The 18,450-nt window shown below is 54.6% G+C and overlaps 2 protein-coding genes across 3 annotated transcripts in view; both read right to left on the reverse strand.

Annotated features, from left to right (window-relative positions):
- Kif17 (kinesin family member 17) overlaps positions 1-5,012 on the reverse strand; it is a 31,540-nt gene extending 26,528 nt beyond the window's left edge. The window contains exon 1 of the mRNA XM_035439483.1: positions 4,782-5,012. Within this exon, the coding sequence (XP_035295374.1) occupies positions 4,782-5,012 (231 nt within the window). The remainder of the gene's footprint in view (positions 1-4,781) is intronic.
- A 1,779-nt stretch (positions 5,013-6,791) lies between these two features.
- Sh2d5 (SH2 domain containing 5) lies at positions 6,792-17,479 on the reverse strand. 2 transcript variants are annotated; one of them, XM_035439485.1, is made up of 10 exons: positions 17,386-17,479; positions 13,850-13,977; positions 13,463-13,543; positions 13,041-13,115; positions 12,093-12,239; positions 10,801-11,052; positions 10,481-10,652; positions 10,045-10,153; positions 9,395-9,554; positions 6,792-8,679 (listed from the first exon to the last, which is right to left on the reverse strand). In XM_035439485.1, the coding sequence occupies exons 2-10, from the start codon at positions 13,934-13,936 to the stop codon at positions 8,476-8,478; spliced, it is 1,287 nt and encodes a 428-aa protein (XP_035295376.1). In that variant the 5' UTR covers positions 13,937-13,977; positions 17,386-17,479; the 3' UTR covers positions 6,792-8,475. The 2 variants fall into 2 exon arrangements, with proteins under 2 accessions (XP_035295376.1, XP_027255595.1); XM_027399794.2 differs by having other exon boundaries at positions 10,481-10,655.
- Positions 17,480-18,450: the final 971 nt, after the last annotated feature.

Raw genomic sequence — 18,450 nt, forward strand, 5'->3', positions numbered from 1 at the left:
AGATGTGCTTTAAATATAAAATACACACCAGACTTCACAGTCTTTTTTGTCTGGTTTGGTTTGGTTTAGTTTTCCAACACAGACTTTCTCTGTGTAACAGCCCCGGCTGTCCTGGAACTCACTGTGTAGACCAGGCCTCAAATTCACTGAGATCTGCCTGCCTCTGCCTCCCAAGTATTGGGACTAAAAGTGTGTGCCACCATGCCCAGCTACAGACGTCCCAGTCTTAATATAATTAAATAATATAAAATACCAACTGATAGTCATTAGATATATCTTCAGTTCTGTTTTACTGAAATATTATAGATACACTATTAGCTCTGTTACAATTAGTAATTATTACTCCTTTTAGTTTTTAAAAGGCCACAACTAGGGAAGCTAAAACTGTATGTGACTCAAGTCTGCAATGTAAAACAGTTTTGTTTATGTATTTAAACTTAATTGAAAATTATTATAACTCTGCATGGTGGCTCACACCTTTAGTCACAGCACTCAGGAGGTAGAGGCAGGCTGATCTCTGAGTTTGAGGCCATCCTGGTCTACAGAGTGAGTTCCAGGACAGCCAGGGCTACACAGAGGAAGTCTCAAACAACAAAAAATTCTTATGGCTTGAATCTGAAGTGTCCCCCACAGGCCATGTCTTTAATAATGCTGTTTGGGGGTGCTGTAGAATCTTCAGGAGCTGAGCTGCCACAAGCAGGTAACCTGAGACAGGTGTTTGAAGCTTATAACCCACTCCCTAGTTCTGGCTCACTCTCTGCCTTCGGATCTGCTGTGTTCCGGGTCCTTGCCGCGCCCATACAATCATGCCTCCTCTTCCTGATGCATGGATAGCCCTGAAACGGTGAGCCGTTACACACCTTCCCCTCCCCACTTCTCTCGGGTCACAGTGATGCAGAAGTAACTAATATGTTCAGTTCTCCCATGGTACCAGACTCCTTCCTTCCTGTGCCACTGTCCCGATTAAGCAAAAAACAACTTTAGGTATATTTCTAAGATGAAGCAAAGATTTAAAAAAAAAAGTATGACATGGTAACTGATACCATGGAGGGGGGTGTCCTAGGGGATGAGCACATGGGGCAGGCCCCCAGTGTTCATCACTCAGTTCACTGTGGACTGCTGTTTTATTAACTATGAAATGCAGTGGGTTTTCATGAAACCAGACCTTGATTGTAGTAGAATATTATTTTAAGATGTGTTACATTTGTTTATGCTGTGGAACACTTGTTTGATGATGCAAATATGTGTTGCATTCTTTTTTTTTTAAAGATGTATTCATTTATTATGTATACAGTGTTCTGCTTGCATGTAACCCTGCATGACAGAAGAGGGCACCAGATCTCATTACGGATGGCTGTGAGCCACCATGTGGTTACTGGGAATTGAACTCAGTACCTCCGGAAGAGCAGCCAGTGCTCTTAACCGCTGAGCCATCTCTTCAGCCTGTGTTGTATTCTTTTATGTTGCATTTGGTTAACTCTGTGAAGCTGTGTTACTCTGCCTGTCTAAAACACCCAACTGGTCTAATAAAGAGCTGAATGGTCAATAGCAAGGCAGGAGAAAGGATAGGCAAGGCTGGCAGGCAGAAAGAATAAAAAGGAGGAGAAATCTGGGACACACAAGATCAAGGAGCAAGAAAAGGAGGAGGAGAAGGACATAAGGAGCCAGCCACCCAGCTACACAGCAGCCATGGAGTAAGAAGTAAAGAAAGGTATACAGAAATAGAGAGAGATAAAATCCCAGAGGTATAGGTAGACAAGATAATTTAAGTTAAGAAAGGCTGTCTAGAAACAAGCCAAGATAAGGCTGGTCATTCATAAGTAAGAATAAGCCTCTGTGTGATTTATTTGGGAGCTGGGTGGTGAGCCCCAAAGTGCAGAAGAGTAAAAAGCAACAGTTGATCCCTCTCTCCTCCCTCTCTTTTCTCTCTTCCTCCTCTCTCTCTCTCTGCTTTCTCTGTCTCTCCGTCTCTCTCTGTGTCTGTGTCTCTGTCGCTGTCTCTGTGTCTGTCTGTGTCTGTGTCTGTGTCTGTCTGTCTTGTCTCTCTCTCTCTCTCTCTCTCTCTCTCTCTCTCTCTCTCTCTCTCTCTGTGTGTGTGTGTGTGTGTGTGTGTGTGTGTGTGTGTGTGTGTGCTGAGTTCAAACCTAGAGCATCACATATGCTGGGCAAGGACTCCACACTTGGGCTGTGCTCCGAGCAATAACCCTCACGATAGCACATTAGACATGCTATGTATTTCCTTCTACTATTAAATTAAAATGGAAGTGACTGCCCTAAATTGCACCACGTCTTCTGTATGCTCCCTCCCAAATGCCCCCCTGGGTGAACATTCTACCACTGCTTCCGCACAAGGAACCGGGCCACCCTTCTCAGCCTGGTCATGATAGAAGCTGAGGTTATGTAGAACTGGGGTAGACTGGAAGTCATTCATCAAGCGGCAACTCTGGAGAAATCTGTCAGGAGCAGGAGATGGGATGGCAGAGCTGCTGGGATGGAGTGCGGGGAGCTGGGTCAGACATGATGGGATTTGAGTCAGCCAAGGGTTGGTGTGGAAAAGGAACCTCAGGAGAATTGAAAAGCTCAGTCAGGGACAAGAGATGGGGAATGGGATGGAGCCTGGACTAAAGATAGGAGGGATGAAAGAAAAAGGCAGAAAGTGATTCTTAAGTATAGGGACAGCATGGGATAGCAGCCCAGGGAGGATCCTGGGTAGAAGGCCCAAGCTACCTGCCAGAAAGCCTGGAAAGGGACAGAGCAAGCAGGCCCATGGTCTACCCAGCCATTGGTCTCACTAATGTACCTGCTCCTGGCCTGAGCAGTTGGGCTGTGATCTGCACACACTGGGCTGTGATCTGCACACACTGTCCTCTGATGGGGAGACAGAGCATGGAATCTGGACATAAGGATCCAAAGCATCCCTAATCTGTCCCATGACTCCTTAGGCGTCAGGCATTTCTCTGACAAGAATGACTCCAGCTCTTCTTGTGAGGATCCAACACTACACACCAGTCTTTCCCCGATGGCCTTCCACCTTCCTGTTTGGCTAGCATCCTCCAGGGCCCATCTTAGACTTCCCGCTCTATTCTCCCCTCCCTCTCTTCCAAGGTTTGCTGGTCTCTCCATGCTGCACTACCCCCAGTGATGGTTAATGGTTAGCTTAGCTGCTTCTCTTAGACCTTGATGAAGACAAGTCCTATAGCCTTCACACTCCTACCCCATGCTCAATCTAGGCTCGCAGTGGAGCCACTAGTGTTTCCTCGAATGAATGGGTGGATGGATTAACGAATGAATGGGTGTCAAGTCTGAGGTCTGGGGACTGTCCAGAGATAGGTCTGCACAGTGAGACTTGGAAGAGAAAGCTGGAAGAGAGATCCAACAGGCCTGTCACTGTGTCCTTAGTGTCTCCCTCTCTGGGTGGGACTTGCTTGGGTACTGCATAATCCACAAAGAAGAACTCAACTGAGGCCTCACCCTGGTAGCCTTAGGCAACCCTAGAAAGAAGCAAGGCCAAGGAAGAACACAAGTTCAGATCTTCAAGATGCCAACCCTAGATAGAGGAAGGCTGCAGGATCCTTGGGACAAAGGCAGGACGGAAAGCTCCTGGGAAGCCTCAGAGTGGGTGGAACACTCTGGAGACCAAGAAACAAAGATGGAACAAACTGCTTTGGAAGAAATGCAAGCAAGAGCTGGTCCTTTACCCGACAGAGAGTCAGACACCTAATAAACAAGAGGGACTGAAACAGATGACCTCCTGAGTCTCTTCTAACCTAGAAAACCAGGCCAGCAGATAGACAACTGAGCTATCCTGAGAGACTGGGAATGTTCCCTTGGGGGAACTGTCCATTGTCCCCTGAGTATTCAGAGGGATCACCTCTTACCATGTGCTCTGCGGTCTACATCAGCAGTCAGCACGCCTTGGGAGTACCGACAGAGCTCAGCAGAACAGAGCTGCACACTTGACCCTAGATTCTAATGATGCTCCACTGCAGCACAACACCAGGCAACCTGGAGGCTTCAGAACACATCAGCCCTCTCCGTGGGGGGTGGGGGTGGGGGTGGAATGGCTGAGAGGGCCTGCCAGTCAAAATTGCAAGCGTCTATGTTAAATGTTTGGGGAATGCCAGGTCAACGAAGTCAAATGGGTATCTTTGCATCAGAACGTCTCTGAACCTCAGGTACCGGAGCATGTTCAAGTGACAGAGGGAGCACTTGGAAGCCCCACGCCGTTCCCTCTTTAGGAAGAGGGGTTTCCTCCACTGCTCTCAACAAAAGAGCAGAGTGCAACGAGGAGGACTTTGCTTGTGGGGCTGAAATGGGAGCAAGTGTGGACCACCACCTAATAGAGAAGAACCTTGGGACTCTTGGGAAGGGAGGAGGCTGGGGGGGGGGTGCGGGATAGCTGGAGCTTTCAGGATCCTGTAAGTCTGGAATGTGGGCAGAGGACCAGGGGCCCTGGGTCTGGAGTCTGGTTAAGAAGCTGCAAGGTAAGAGGGTCAGACTAGCTCGGGCGCGGAGTGGTCCTGGGTTTGGAGTTCTGTGGAAGGCTGCAAAGGACGGGGTGGGGGTGGGGGACCAGCTGGGGCGCTGAGTTCAATGGGGACACCACACTGGAGGCAGGTTCCAGTTGTCTGCAGCCAGGACAAACTTTCTGACTAACCTGCTTGCCTGTGCCCTGCACCTTCTCGCTTGGCTTGGGCGGGAGGGGCTGGGTTAACCCACCTATCCCGTCTCCACCTTCGGGGAGCCCCGAGCCTGGCCCTGAGGTCTCGGGGCACCCTCACCTCCACCAGCGGATAGGCGATCTCGTTGTAGATCTGCTCGGTGAAGTGGTCCATGTAGTAGGCGCCGTCGAAGGTGAACTGCTTCGGGGGCTCGTCAGCCGCTCCCGGGTTCTGAATGAAGCATTGGCCCCGCGCGCAGTCCACGGTCACCACAGACTGGCAGCTCAGCTCGCGCTCGCGCTGGTTCATGGGCCGGCAGCGCACCACCACCTTCACAGACTCCGAGGCCATTGCGCCCCGCGAGCCCCGGGGGCGTGGCCCGACCCAGGGGGTGGAGCCAGAGCCCGCGCGGGGCGGGGCCTGGTGGCGGGGGCGGGGCCGCAGCTGGGAGCCTGGACTCGGAGCAGGGTGCGCAAGGAGCAGCAGTTGCGCGGCGGACAAGTCTCCGGGCTGGAGCCCGGACCGCCGCCTCCCGCGCCCGGGCTCGCCCGTCCCTGAGGCCGGGCCCGGGCGGGGAACGGGGGATCCGCGCTGCAAGCGCCTCCGCACGACCCGAGCCCCGAAGCTGGACGGGCCACACTCGCGCTCGTGCACGCCGTCTCGGCGTTCGCCGTTGCCCGGGCAACGTCCGTGACGTCACAGGGCGGCCCGAGGAACGCTGAGTGCGAGGGAGAGGTTGGCTGCAGGCTGGCCGCTTGGGATGCACTGATGGTAGGGTTGGCCCTGACCCTCCTGTCTCCCACGCCTCGCAGCTCCAGCCTAGAGGTTCAGCAATCCGGCAGAGGTGGCCAGGCTAAGACCTGAAACCCATGCTTGACCTCGGGGGTTAGAGACTTGTGAGAGGGTAACAAGGACTTCGCTGTCCCCTGTACACGGTCCACTGGCAGAGTGATGCTTCTTGAAAACAGGACCAGTCTTAAGAGTCCAGATTTTAAGACACGAAAACTGGTCCAGCGAGATGGCTCAGCTAGTGAAAGGCGCTTGCTGTCAAGACTGATGGCCTGCATTCTACACGTGGGACCTACATGATGGGTGGAGAGAACTGACTCTTGCAAGGGGCCCCACACACATAAATGTCTCTCTTTTTAAAAAATGTTTTTCAAGACACGTTTTGTGTGTGTGTGTGTGTGTGCGTTGCCCTGGCTGTCCTGGAACTTGCTCTGTAGACAAGGCTGTCCTCAAACTAAAAGAGTTCAGCCTCCCAAGTGCTGGGATTAAAGACCTGCACCACCACCACCCAGCATAAATGTATTTTAAAAAGCAAAAGACAAAAACTTTAGGATATAGTCTTTCTGTTGGAAAAACCACACAGCCTAACCTGCTGGCCCATTCTAAGCCACCAACCACCCAGTTGCAATGCTCCTGTGGGTTCCTCTGCAGAAACAGTGTCAGTTATGTGACAGGCACTGGGAAGACAGCCCTCTTGCAGACTAGTAAGGAAAACTAACATTGGAAAGGGGAAAAAACAAAAACAAAACACAATCCAAAGAGTGACTACAGATGAACAAATCCTGTGTGTCTTTAAGGGATCCTCTGTCAGTTGTAGGGAGTCAGGCAAGATCTTAGAACCAACCGGAGCTCACATGGGGTTTAGGCAGGTCTGGGCTGTGCAAAGGGCCTGCTGTGTTTTGCTGGGGCAGTAAGCAAGCCTGAGTTACCAGTACATTCTGAATTTTTTAAAAATTGTGTGTGTGTGTGTGTGTGTGTGTGCGCGCGCGCTCGCACGCACGTGTGTGTTTGCATGTGGGTGCACTTGCACAAATATACAGCAAATGTGACAGTTGGAAGACAACCTGCAGGAAACGGTTCTCTCCTTCCACCACGTGGGCGCAATGGATCAAAGTCAGATCCCAAGGTTTGGCAGAAAGCACTGGGCCTTGAATCTTCTTAGAAGATTCCTTCACCAAAGCCCATCTCTCAATTCAGTTTTTTTTTTTTTCCTGGACCCTGGTGGCCAAGACCTCAGTCAGGCTCACCATTCCATACCATCTGTGGTATGTTTGGCAAACAAAAGCAAAACAGGAAAACATCAATAAAGATGTAGCCACTCAAGGAACTGCAATAGACTGGGAAGAAATGTGTTTTATTCATCTCAAAGTCCACACAGGGGGGCTTGGTGATGGTTTGAACAAAGACAGAACTATGGTCTATAATTAAGACAGTATGAACTCATGGGCTCCAAACTGTGCAGTTTGTACCATGTGATCAATAAATGCTTTGGAAAAAATGTTAAAGGGCCTGGGGAAGGGCTAGCCCCTTGGACATGCTGAAATATCCCTGGGTATTGTACACATCGACAATTCACACTATGAACATACTCTCCTGGAGGTGAGCCCTGGCCTAAAGTCTGGGTCAATTAGTTATCAGCTTTTCTTAGGTTTAACTCTCTGGAGTAATCCCTCTGCTCCCACTGGGGACCAGGCCCTACTCAGGGAGTGGGGATGCCAGAGGAAATGGCCATGGAAGGAATATCACCCGCGTTCAGTCTCTGGGAAGTGTTATCTCCTGTGAAAGGGTCCCACACGCTTCTCTCCATCCCTCATGAAACATGTCACTTGAAAGAAATGACAATGTCCTTAGCTAAGGGCTTATCTGTGTGTGTGTGGTGGGGGGGGGGGCTGGAAGCTGGAAGCACCAGGCCTGGCCTGCCTCTTACTCCCAGGTTTGTCTTCTTTCTGCTCTGTAGAGGCTGCCCCCCTTCCCTCTGGTTCCAAAACCCCAAACCCGTGGCTTCCACCAAAACCTGGCCATCAAGGCACTGAGTACAGACATCCTCTCCCACCTGTGCCTACACCTCTGTTTCCAAAAGTAGTCTTGATTTTTTGTTTTGTTTTGTTTTGTTGAGACAGAGTTTCTCAGTGTAGCCCTGCCTGTCCTGGAACTCACTCTGTAAAGCAGGCTGTCCTCAAACTCACAAGAAATCCTTCTGCCTCTGCCTCCCGAGTGCTGGGATTAAAGGCGTGTGTCACCACGGTCAAGCTAAGAAGTCTGTTCTTTTGGGTAGATTCATATATTCTGCTTAGTTGACTTAAGGGACACTTGGATTTGTCATTGCTGTCTGGGCCCCTGCCTTCCTCTAGAATGTGTCCCTGGATCTCCCATTGATAAGGCCACACCCCTCTCTGTGGGGTTTGGGTTAGTTCTAGTTTTCCATTGCAAGTGGGGGGTGACTTACTAAGGAGGTGACCAGTGCCAGCCATGTCTAATGGCCAGCACTGTATTAAAGCCAGCATGAGATGGCTTCCTAAAGCAGCTACCAAACCAACTGTGGTTTGCCTACTGTAGGCCCTACTCAGTGGAGTGACACCAGGAAATGAACAGAGGGTGGAAACTTGCAATTCCCTAAGCATCTGGTTCCCTATGGGAGCTCTCCGGGGCTCCCTGTCCAACAGAGGCTTGGCCTCCTCCAGTAAGGGCTGCACCCACATCCTTGAACTGCTGGGAAAGCCTCTGCACTAGGAGGACAGTGGCCACCACCCAAAGTCACCTAGCATTACCAGACACTTAGCTCTACGTGCCTGCTCATCCTGGTATCTCAGTTGGCCCCAGGTCCTGGGAGAAGCCCTGTTATCTCCAACTCCAACCTTAGGGCTCCCCTCCCGTGGGCAGTGGAGTGATGGAAGACTGATCAAGGGGCAGATTGACCTGTTTGAAGCTGGTGACTAGTGAGTGGGGTACAAGAAGGGCAGAGTGAGTGTCACAGCCCAGAGCCCAAGGACAGGGCTGGGCCCACAGGGGACTGAGGCCTTACGTCCTAGCCAAGGCCTTGCAGCTCTGCCTCAGACTTGGCATGGCTGAGGGGCCTCAGAGTCCGTGGGAGCCTGCCCTCAGGGCCACAGTCCTGCTCTTCATAAGTGGGGTTGAGACGGCCCATGCTGAGTGGGCAGAACAGGCTGCGCTCCATCCCGGCGTGGCTCTCCACCAGGGCCTCCAGGCTGGGGAACTCCGCTGGCAGGTGCTGGGGAGGAAGGGTCTTTAGCTCTGGTCCCCTGCCCCATGGCTCATGCCATGTATCAGCACCCCACCCACCCGCTGGTCTCCCATCATGTGGAGGATAAATGGAGAAGGATGGAGTGTGAAGTGACCATGGGGCTAGTCAGCCTTTCCTTGTTCTTCCCAGCCTGGGCAGGACTGAGACAGCTGGCGTGGGAGGACAGACATCATGTAAAAGCCTTGCCAGCCCGGCCCTGGAAACAGATCAGAGACTCAGAGGCTGCATGCATTTAGTTGGCTCTACTAGAGGTTACCTCTGAAAGACACCTCTAGAGGGGAAGACCTCAGAGGCCGGAACCTCAGTGATTCTCCCTGAACCCTGGTCAGCATCCAGCCAGCAAGAAGTAAAGGCCACCACGCCAGCCTTTACTACCAGCACTTGGGAGGCTGATCTCTGAATTTGAGGCCAGCCTGGTCTACATAGTTAGTGTTCCAGGACAGCCAGAGAAATCTTGTCTCAAAACAAAACAAAACAACAAAACCCCAAAAGAACAGAAGCAGAGCTAGCAGGGCCAAGGAGACAGGAGTAGACTAGAAGAGGCTGAACCAGAGAGCACCCAGTGAGGGTACAGGATGAAGTGAGGTGGGCTCAGGAGCTCAGGGGCTGGGAAAGGGCAGAGTAAGAATTCCAAGAGTTGGAGCCAGAATGGGGTAGAGCTGGAAACTCCTTTAGGGCTCACCTCTAGGCAGTACCGGCCCAGGTGGTTCCGGAAGACCTGGTGAGGCACCACACCACACTGGGTCCGTACAGACAAGCTCCACTGGTCACTGGTACCGGGCTCTGGCCACAGTAGGAAGGCCCCATGCACATCTCTCCTCAGCAGGGCCAGAGCACAGGGCCTAGGGGGAGGGAGCTAAGGTTAAAGCCACCAGTCTGATCCCAGTCTCCAGACTGTTATCCTGATTAGAGACATACTGGCTCCAAGAGCTTGATGGTTGTGGCAGAGGACCGAATATGTGCCCTCAGAAGTTCTAAACCAGATCAGCCACTCAGTAAACAGAATTCAAAGGAACTAAAGGCCTTCTGAGGCCCTGACTTGGTGACTTCAAGGCCCTGGTCAGGAGAGGTCTGAGAAACCGCAGGAAGGCTGGCAGTAACAGGTCGCACTGAGGCTTTCACCCGTGTCTTGCTCCTCTCCTTAGCCCCATTTTACATTCTGAAAAAACTGAGGTTCCAGCAGAGGAAGTCCATGGCCTGAGGTCACCTAGGCTGGGAACATCCTCACTCACCAGTTAAAGTCCCTACACTCTGCCCACGCACCCTGTGTAGACATGACAAAGAACCTACCTCACATTTTTATACCCAACCCAAGGGACAGGACTCCCTTACTTGGAGAGGCCAGCAAAGGCCCAGATGTTCTCTGTGAGGCTACCCTCATTCTCCACCAGGCACGAGGGACCACCAGGGCTGCGCGGCCATGCCTCCCACGCGGCAGGAACTATGGAGACCACGAATGTCAGAAGGAGCACGGTAGAACCTCCCAAGGCCAGACCTGCCCCTCTACCACACAGCCCCATCCCACGGTTTGTCTCCCCACCAAACCTCTTCCCCCAACTGTCACACATCTGGCCCCCCAACAGAAACCCTACGCTCACCAGTTGAAGTTCATACACGACTGTTTAGCCACCCCCAGCCTGATGCACCCTCACATGCACAGGCAGCCATGAGAGAAGGGCAGGTACAAGTGGGTGAGGCAAGGCCCCCCCAAACATGCATGAACCCCTTGCTCCTGTCCCTTGCCAGCCAGCCACCTCATCCAACTCACAGGCCTCCCGGGCTGACAGCTGCAGCTGTGTCTCATAGGTACAGCCTCGGTAGGCCCCGGAGCGGATCACCTTGCTGCGAATGGCCTTCTTGCGCACCAGTGTGGGGGAGCAGTAGGGGTTTCCCAGGCGAGTGTGACGGGGGCCCCCACGGCCCTCGGGCTCTGGCAGCTCCTTCTAGGGCACCAAGAGGGGCCCATGGGCAGGCAGATTCAGACCCATCTGTTTGAGCCCAGGTGAACCCTGCAAGAAGCCCACCCACCCTCCAACATAACCCCCGAGCCCCTGACCCTCCCCCCACACTGACTGGGTTGCTGCATACCCCACTACCGCCCAGTAGCCCTTCTGCAGGAACTCGGCGGAAGGAAACCAGAGCGTGGACATTCTGTGACAGCTGGTCCCGGCTGAAGGGCTCTCGCACTAGGACAGGGGGTGTCCCAGGGCTGCAGAGTGGCTTTGGAGACATGTCCCCCATAGGTCCCAGGCAGGGCTCAGGCTGCGCCCTCTCCTCAGGGTGTTGCAAGAGGTAAGCAAGCTGGAAGGAGCGGCAGAGCAGCAGGTACAGGATATGGACCTAGGAAGGGAGGGTAGGCTCAGCTGCAGCAGCTCCCTGGGAAGCCCCTCAGACACTAGTCCACTCTTCAGGGCTGCAAATGGCCCCCTGGCTTCAGGTGCAGGGTGCCCCTTCCAAAGCTTCCTGGGAAAACTACTTAGCCCTAAAAATCTCACCACATGCAGCCCCCGCTGCCAGCTTGCTCTAGTCTGCTCACTACCAAGCCACTTTGTGCCAGGCGCCATCCTGGGAGCAGAGAGCACAACTCCTGGACCACATCAGCCTCCCCATCCTCCCAGTGCTCAGGCCCTCAACACCCCCAGGAGGAGTAGCTAAGAACCTTGGCCTTGGCCCAGTTATTTAGGAGCTGTTGGGTGACCCAGGGTGGAGCATGGCACCCGTGTGCCTGTTTCTTCGTCATGGTCCTCTGAGGAGTTGGTGAAACGAGGCACAGAAAACTCTCCACACTTGTCTGGGGCCTAAATATGGAACCCATCACTCACTCACTCACTCACTCACTCACTCACTCACTCACTCACTCACACAATCCCAGACCCAGGAGGCTGGGACCATCAGGGTCAGCCCCCTTCACCCAAGGTGCACATCCAGAGGTGAGACCAAATGCCAGAACTCTCGAAAAGACAGGCTGCCTCAGGTCTGTCATTCACAGGGACCACACCAGCTTTGACCGCTAGTATACCTGCCTATGACCCATACAGGGCTACACAGAGCCACCTAGGGACAGCTCAAAACCTGGACCAAGCTTCTGCTGTTACAGGACTCCATAGACCTGTCATCAGGCACAGCCCCTTGCTGGAGTGTGGCTCCTGTCACAGGTGGGCTGGACTTAGAAGGGTGGTGGGAATTAGCCAGGATGAGGGAGGGTGGGCACCCATAGCAGAGAAAAGTCCCAGCTAGTGCAGGGAGTGTCAAGGGTGCTGACACAACACAGTCCTAGGAGGAAAGAGCCAAAAGCCAGAGTGGGAAGGCACATATTCACCGCTGTCACCTGAAAACAACACAGCCCCCTCAAGGCACACTACCCTCTGGGTGTCAGGTACCTCTCCAGGCTGGCTCCCCACAAAGAGGTGGCAATAAAGCTTGCTGGCTGGGCTTCTCGGGTTCCGGGCAACAAAAGCAAACTGACAGGCAGCTGGGCACCAGGTGGCATAGAGGATCCGCTTCAGGGCATGGGCCATCAGGAGCACCTGTGAGGCATCGTGGTGACAGCAGACCTCACTCACCTGTGTGGCGGTGGTCTGAGGGCCTCACATGTCTGGCATAGGCCACCCACCTCCTGGGGCAAAGAGAACCTTCTTTCCCAGAGGCCTGCCAAGCCCTAGCCTTCAGCCCTCATAGCTCTGGACCTGTTGCAGAGACGTAGGTCAGGATGGCCACCCAAGTTATGGAACCAAGGGACAGGACAGCGACCCAGTGGTCTCTAGCTGGAACCACACAAAGGCAGTGGCATCAGGCCCCGGGGCTCTACACTGGTATCTGGGGCAGGATGCTCAGAGTTCAAATCCTAGCTCTGCCACTTACTACCCATGTGAGAACTGAGTGTCTCTTGCTGTCATGTCAGATAGTAGCAATGCCTTGGGCAGGTGATGTGGAACTCCAGGGCACTACTGCACCCAGCACCAGGCCTCATAAAAGAAGCCTGCAGCTGTGGGTTGCACAATGTGGCGTGGCTGTCAACAGGCAGCCATGTTGGGTGAACAGTGGGTAGCCAGGGAGGGACAGCCAAGCACACAAGGGCTCCCTACCATTTCCAGCCCATGGCTGTCCCCAGCCACCAGCCAATGCTGGGCCAGGTACTTGCAAAATCTCATGGGGTGGATGTCCCTGATACTTAGGACAGAAGGTGGCCTCTAGAGAAGATTCTGGAGGGCCAGGCAAGCAATTATTGTTAAGGGTTGTCCTAGAGGGGCATGGGGCAGACTGTAAGAAGACCACACCCTGTCTGGTCCTCACTACCCCAGCCCCTCCTACCCCTCCAACCCTCCTACCTCGCCCTCCCCACTGTAGACCTTGAGACCCTGAAGACTGAACTTCAGGATAACGGCACGGCGTCGGGAACAGTCCTGAGGGGAAGAGAGTTGGCAAAGACAGGTGTCACTTCCTCGTTCTGGCCCAATGCGGTCACGCCACAGTGCCCCTCATCAACACCCCAGCCCAGGGATGGAGGCCTGGGTAGCAGATCCCCAACAGTCATGCTATGACCTATGGGGCATGGGTCCCCAGCATCTAGAGAGTCCTGAAGCCTGGAACTATTGAGTCACCTCTCAGAAGACTTTTGGTCCCACTCTCCCTGGGCCTCATGTGCCCGCCCATCTGGAAGATGTAGGGGGTAGGAGACTGGCCTCAGGGCTCCATCCAAGCCTGATATCCACGGTGTCCAATTTGGGGTTGTGCTTCCCAAGTCCCTCACCTGCAGTGCCCACAGCTGCTGCTGTACAAGGTACACACCCTCCTGTGTGTCCAAGTCCTCTACAGGAAAGGATCCCACATACTGGGATGGGGAGAAGAAGCAAGACAGGAAGGGGCATAAGGGCCACAATTCCAATGCACACGGTACTCCACCCTGCAGGCAAGGCAGTGACCAAGCACAGTCCTCCGAGGCCAGTGCTCTTTGCTAATGTTCTTAGCAGGTGACCCTGGTTAGGTCACATGGGCCTCATCTTCTCACCTATTCGTGAGAACACATCCACTCCAAAGGAGGAAGAGTTAGGTTCTTGGGCCCCAGGTCCTCCCCAGCCCCAGGGAGTAGCCACCCCACAACTGTCTTCCAAAGCACATGAGATGGACACCCACCCACCTGGGCAAACTTGGCAATGCACCTGGGCCGGTAAGGTGCGGGCCCGCAGTCAGAGGCCCTGCGGGCCCCGGCCCCAGCCCTCTGCATGGTCCCCAGCGTGCCCAGCTTCGAGCTCCACGGAGAGAAGGCTATGAAGGGCAGGGGAGAGGTTGGTTTTCAGGCAGGTTGACAGCTCCCCGTTAGGTGTTCTCATTCTTTTGCTTGTTCAAAGACTCGGTCATTCATAACCAACAACTCTTGACTGAGTGCCTGCTATGTGCCCATCATTGTCCTGGGCACAGGATGGAGACAAAAGACAAATTCTGCCTGCTTCTGAGAACAGCACTCTTGGGGAAACTAAATGATGAGCCCTAAACAGGTGAGTCAGTGGCAAAATGGAGACATATAACAGGCGGGGCTGGGGCTCAAGATGGCGAAAAGCTGCACTGGGGGAGGTTTGGGGAGGGATTGTTCACGAGTGGGATGGCTCATGGCATCGGGCACTGAGCTACATCTGGGGTTGCAGTGCTGGCTGGACCCTCTGCAGTAGGGGAAGCTGACAGAAACTTGGAAGCAGCTCTTATGTAGTGTCAAATGGAAACTGGTGTTTGCCTGTAGTTCTGGCTTCTCAGGAGGCTGAGGCAGGAGGGCCAGAATCATTTGAAACCAGGAGTTTAGGGCCAGTGTGGACAATACAAGACCCCCATCTCAAGAGGAAAAGAAAAGGGTGTCATGGGAAAAACAGAACGATCCGGGAATGACCCACGGAAGAGAGGGGTGATGGCAGTGAGAAGGAGCCACAAAAAAGGTGTGCCGTGGCCTGAGGTAGACTGCCAAAACCGCAGGCTGCATCCGACTCAAGATCCATCAGCCTTAAGGATGAGACTTTACCCTGTGGACAATGGGGAGCCATCGCAGGCCTTAGGGTAGCAACGGTGCACAGCTGCACAGGGGTGGTGGTGAGCTGGATAGCTAGCATTGACGATATCAGGAACCGGTTTTAAGGGCAGCTGGCTCATATGTCCACCCTGACTCCAGTCCCTTCTTGAATCCCAAAGCCCTTTGCGGGGCATGAAAACCACAATCCACCCAAATGATGCACTGGTACTGAGTGGGATGCAGAAAAGATGGACAGCTGCCCAGGAGACTGACAAATGGAACTCCTGCTTTGCCCCTATTTTGTTTTTTTCTGGGACCCTTGGCCAGATCCATGGGGGTGGGGGTGAGAAGTCCTGTGGGAAAGATATGTAATGGGCTACTGCAAGGAAGCACAGACAAAAGCCTCTGCAAGATTCCCTCAGACTCAGCTCCCCCAGTGACAACCAAGACACCCCCTCTTTCCTATTAGCGCCAGATTTCTTGCAATTACTGACTTGGGTCATAGAGGCCCGGAAACAAGTTCTGTGTGGCTTTGGGCCAGCTGCCCTACCTCTCTGTGTCCTCACTCTTTTGCCTGCAAAACCTGAGGTGCCTGGCACGACACCAATCTGACACGGCACAGGGGATGAGGCCCCCACGCCTGCAGGCAGGGAGCTTGAGAAGACAGCAGAGTCTAGCACTTCCAAGACTCTTTCTGTTCAGGCTACACCGACTGGAGATCCTCACCACCTGTGAGAGTGAAGCTGGCAAGGTTGGCCAGGAGGCTTTGACTCCCCGGGAGAGACCAGGGGTTAGTAGTATGGCCTGGGTGTGCCACAGTGTCAAGCATGCCTGGAAAGGGAGGGACTTGGGTGCCTTAAAATTGATGCTCTTAGAACCCAGGAAGGGCCTCCATCTCTGCCTGCCTGTGACCTGCGAGCCCAGGCTCAAGCCAGGGAGCAGAGGCCAACAGGCATTTCTAGCTTTCATCCCGGTGGAGCTGGGAAACAAAGGCTGCAGCCTCTCCTCAGAGCCCACCAAGACCTCCTCCAGGTTGCTGCCAACCTGCGTTCTGAGCCTCCCTTTCTAATCCTGCTCATTTTTCAGTCGCCTGTCCCAACGGCACATCTGATGTTTGCGGAAAGCAAACCATACTCCACCTGCCAAGGCTGCCCACCCCTTCCCAGCAGGGGGATGCGGCTCCCAGGGAGGCAGTGAAGTGCTTCTTCAGTTTCTCATTACCAACGCAGGCAGAGGAGAGCGAGGAGGCAAAGACCACAAGACACACAGCAGGCAGTGAGATTCACAAGGCAGGGGGGTGAGAAGAAAAGCAACCACAAAAGAGACAAAGAGAGCTGACAAGAGCTCTTCATGCCCTGCCCGGGCCACACAGCCCTGCAAGCACCAGGTAAAGGGGGGAAGAACCAAGGGTCAGTGTACCTCATATTCTCACACACAGAGACCAGCTTGCTGAGTCGCGCGCGCGCGCGCGTGTGTGTGTGTGTGTGTGTGTGTGTGTGTTTGCAGGGGTGGATGGCGGTGAGGGGTAGGAGTGAGGGGTTGAACAGCTCCCTCCTAGTACCTGGTCCTTCCCCATCCTCCTCATATTTAGCCTTCCCAGAAACAGGAACTTTGTCTTTCTCCTGCCTCCCTTCCAGTCTGATCCTGCAATAGACCAAGAAGGACACCAGGGCTCACCGAAACCCTGGTAACAACCACACGCCCAGCTCATCTCTTTCAATCAAATCAAAGTTTTCCACACGGGTCTTCTGGTCCAGGACCTTCCTACAGAAAGACATTTGGGATGGCGCTGGGCTTCTGCTTGACGGGTGGTTCTGTTTAGGAGCAGGGAACTGGCTAGGTTGACCCTATACTTCACATCCAATCACAGGTTCCTCTACACATTATAGCCGAACTATCCATCCCCACCCCCACCCCCAGGGTACTGGGCGACTATCCTGCCTGCAGATCTCAGCTACTTGACCAAAGGCACACAGCACAGGAGAGGGAGCTGACAAACCCAGAACACTCTGCCTAGGCATGGCAGTGCCCTTCTGCGTAGGGTCTATGGGTCCCCCAAGCAGGCGTCCATCCTTGGTACACACTGGGTCTGTGCATGAATAGGTATTGCAGGACCCCACAAACCCCTAACAACTCTGGTGCTGGGGATGGAACTGTTTAGAAAGGCAGGAGCCCCTCTCTCTCATGTCCAGCACACCCCTGATTACCCACCCCCAACACACACACACAGAGGTCCTGAACCCGCGCAACCAGGGACAGAACTGGGGGTTCAGCAGGGTTGGCTGGCGTGACCTTGGCCCGCCAGCCTCCAGTTCCTCCGCTGTGGAGGGGACCGCGAAGACAGCCGCGTCCTGGGGCTGTTCAGCCTCTGTTCCTCACGGTAATGTTTCTGGACGCGCCGAGCACACTGGCTGGATGCGGAAGACACCGACACGATCGCGAGCGGAGAAGCGGAGCGGGTGCGAGCGCTGACAGCGACCTCGCAAGCGTCACCGTCCCCACATTAGGTTTTCGGGTGACTCAGGTGCCCCGGCGCCAGGAAGGAAGGCTTGGAGAGGAGGGTTGAGATGGTAGCAAAAGCCGGTGGAGGGAGGTGGGGGTGCGGTTCGCTTCTGGGAGACCCTCCCGGCCCCGGCCCGCCCCCGGCCCGCCCCCGGAGGGTCCCCGCGAGCACTCACCGCCGCTGCGGCGCCTCGTGGCAGGTCTTAGAGCTTCGGACCCTCGGCCTGAACCCTGAACACCCCCAGTGCCGCGCCCGCCCCGCCCCCGCCCCCGCCCCTGCGCCCCCCACGTGGCCCCGGGACCCGACCCTCTGCATCACCTGGCGGCCGCCGCGGCCTCACCAGCCAATCGGAGCCAGCGGAGCCGTCCGCTTGGCCTCACCGCCCAATCAGAGGCTGCAAGGGTCCCTGGCTCCGCCCATGCCGCGTCTCGGGCTGGCTCCTCCTTGTCGCTCCTCCTCCGAGAAGCCATCCTGACCCGCCGAGCTCAAGGCCTCACCTCCCGCCTGGGGCTCGGAGCACGAAACGAAGGTACCCGTCTCCACTGCGGGGCCCAGCTCCGCTCGGTTGCTCCATGACTACGCAGCTCCACACCTTCACACGCAAATGGCAGAGGACTTGGTGACACGGATTCCCTTCCCGTGGGAGGATTCACTAGGCTGTTCATCCGGGGTCCAGCACAGAGCGCTGACCCTGTCCTTAGGGCCGCACGGAAATCCACTTAGATGGCGAAATGAGTTAGCCGGCGCGCGCACAGAGGGAGGGCCTTTCTGATCCCATCAGGCAAGGAGCAGGAGCGCTGTAGGTGGCCCAAATAAATCGCAAATCCGAGCCAGGCAAGCGCTAAATGTGTATTAAACCCGAAATCCGCAGAGAGAACGCATCAGAAACTGCCGGTGCCCCACACCACAGAAATCCAGGACACCGGGGTTCTGGCCCAGGGGGGAGTAACTGCTGTTCCCATCTCACGGGACACCCGGGCAGATGACACAACCAGCGAGAAGGTGAACCTGAATCTGCTGCCTCAGAGCAGTTCCCTGGGGTGGGGCGGGAGCTGGGCATTCCTTGTCTCTACAGTGCTCCTGGCACCGATACAGAGTCAACAGTGAGGTGTGAGCGTCAGAGCCTAACCCACAACCGGGCACTTCCTCGCTCTGAAGTGGGCCTTGGGTAAACGTTTTAACCGCGTTAATCCTCCAGGGGCCTCTCCAACAAGGTTGTTGCCACCCCTGACTCAACCAG

The sequence above is a fragment of the Cricetulus griseus genome, chromosome 2, assembly GCF_003668045.3.
Source record: "Cricetulus griseus strain 17A/GY chromosome 2, alternate assembly CriGri-PICRH-1.0, whole genome shotgun sequence".
Taxonomy (NCBI): Eukaryota; Metazoa; Chordata; class Mammalia; order Rodentia; family Cricetidae; genus Cricetulus; species Cricetulus griseus.

What these genes read in the sequence shown, in the direction of transcription:
- Sh2d5 (XM_027399794.2), bottom strand. Translation starts at nt 13,936, where the DNA reads ATGCAGAGGGCTGGGGCCGGGGCCCGCAGGGCCTCTGACTGCGGGCCC. An exon ending in GGCTACTGGGCGGTAGTGGG is followed by an intron (nt 10,656 to 10,800) that starts GTATGCAGCAAC and finishes TTGGTGCCCTAG; the next exon opens with AAGGAGCTGCCAGAGCCCGA. An exon ending in TGGGCCGGTACTGCCTAGAG is followed by an intron (nt 8,680 to 9,394) that starts GTGAGCCCTAAA and finishes CTTCCTCCCCAG; the next exon opens with CACCTGCCAGCGGAGTTCCC.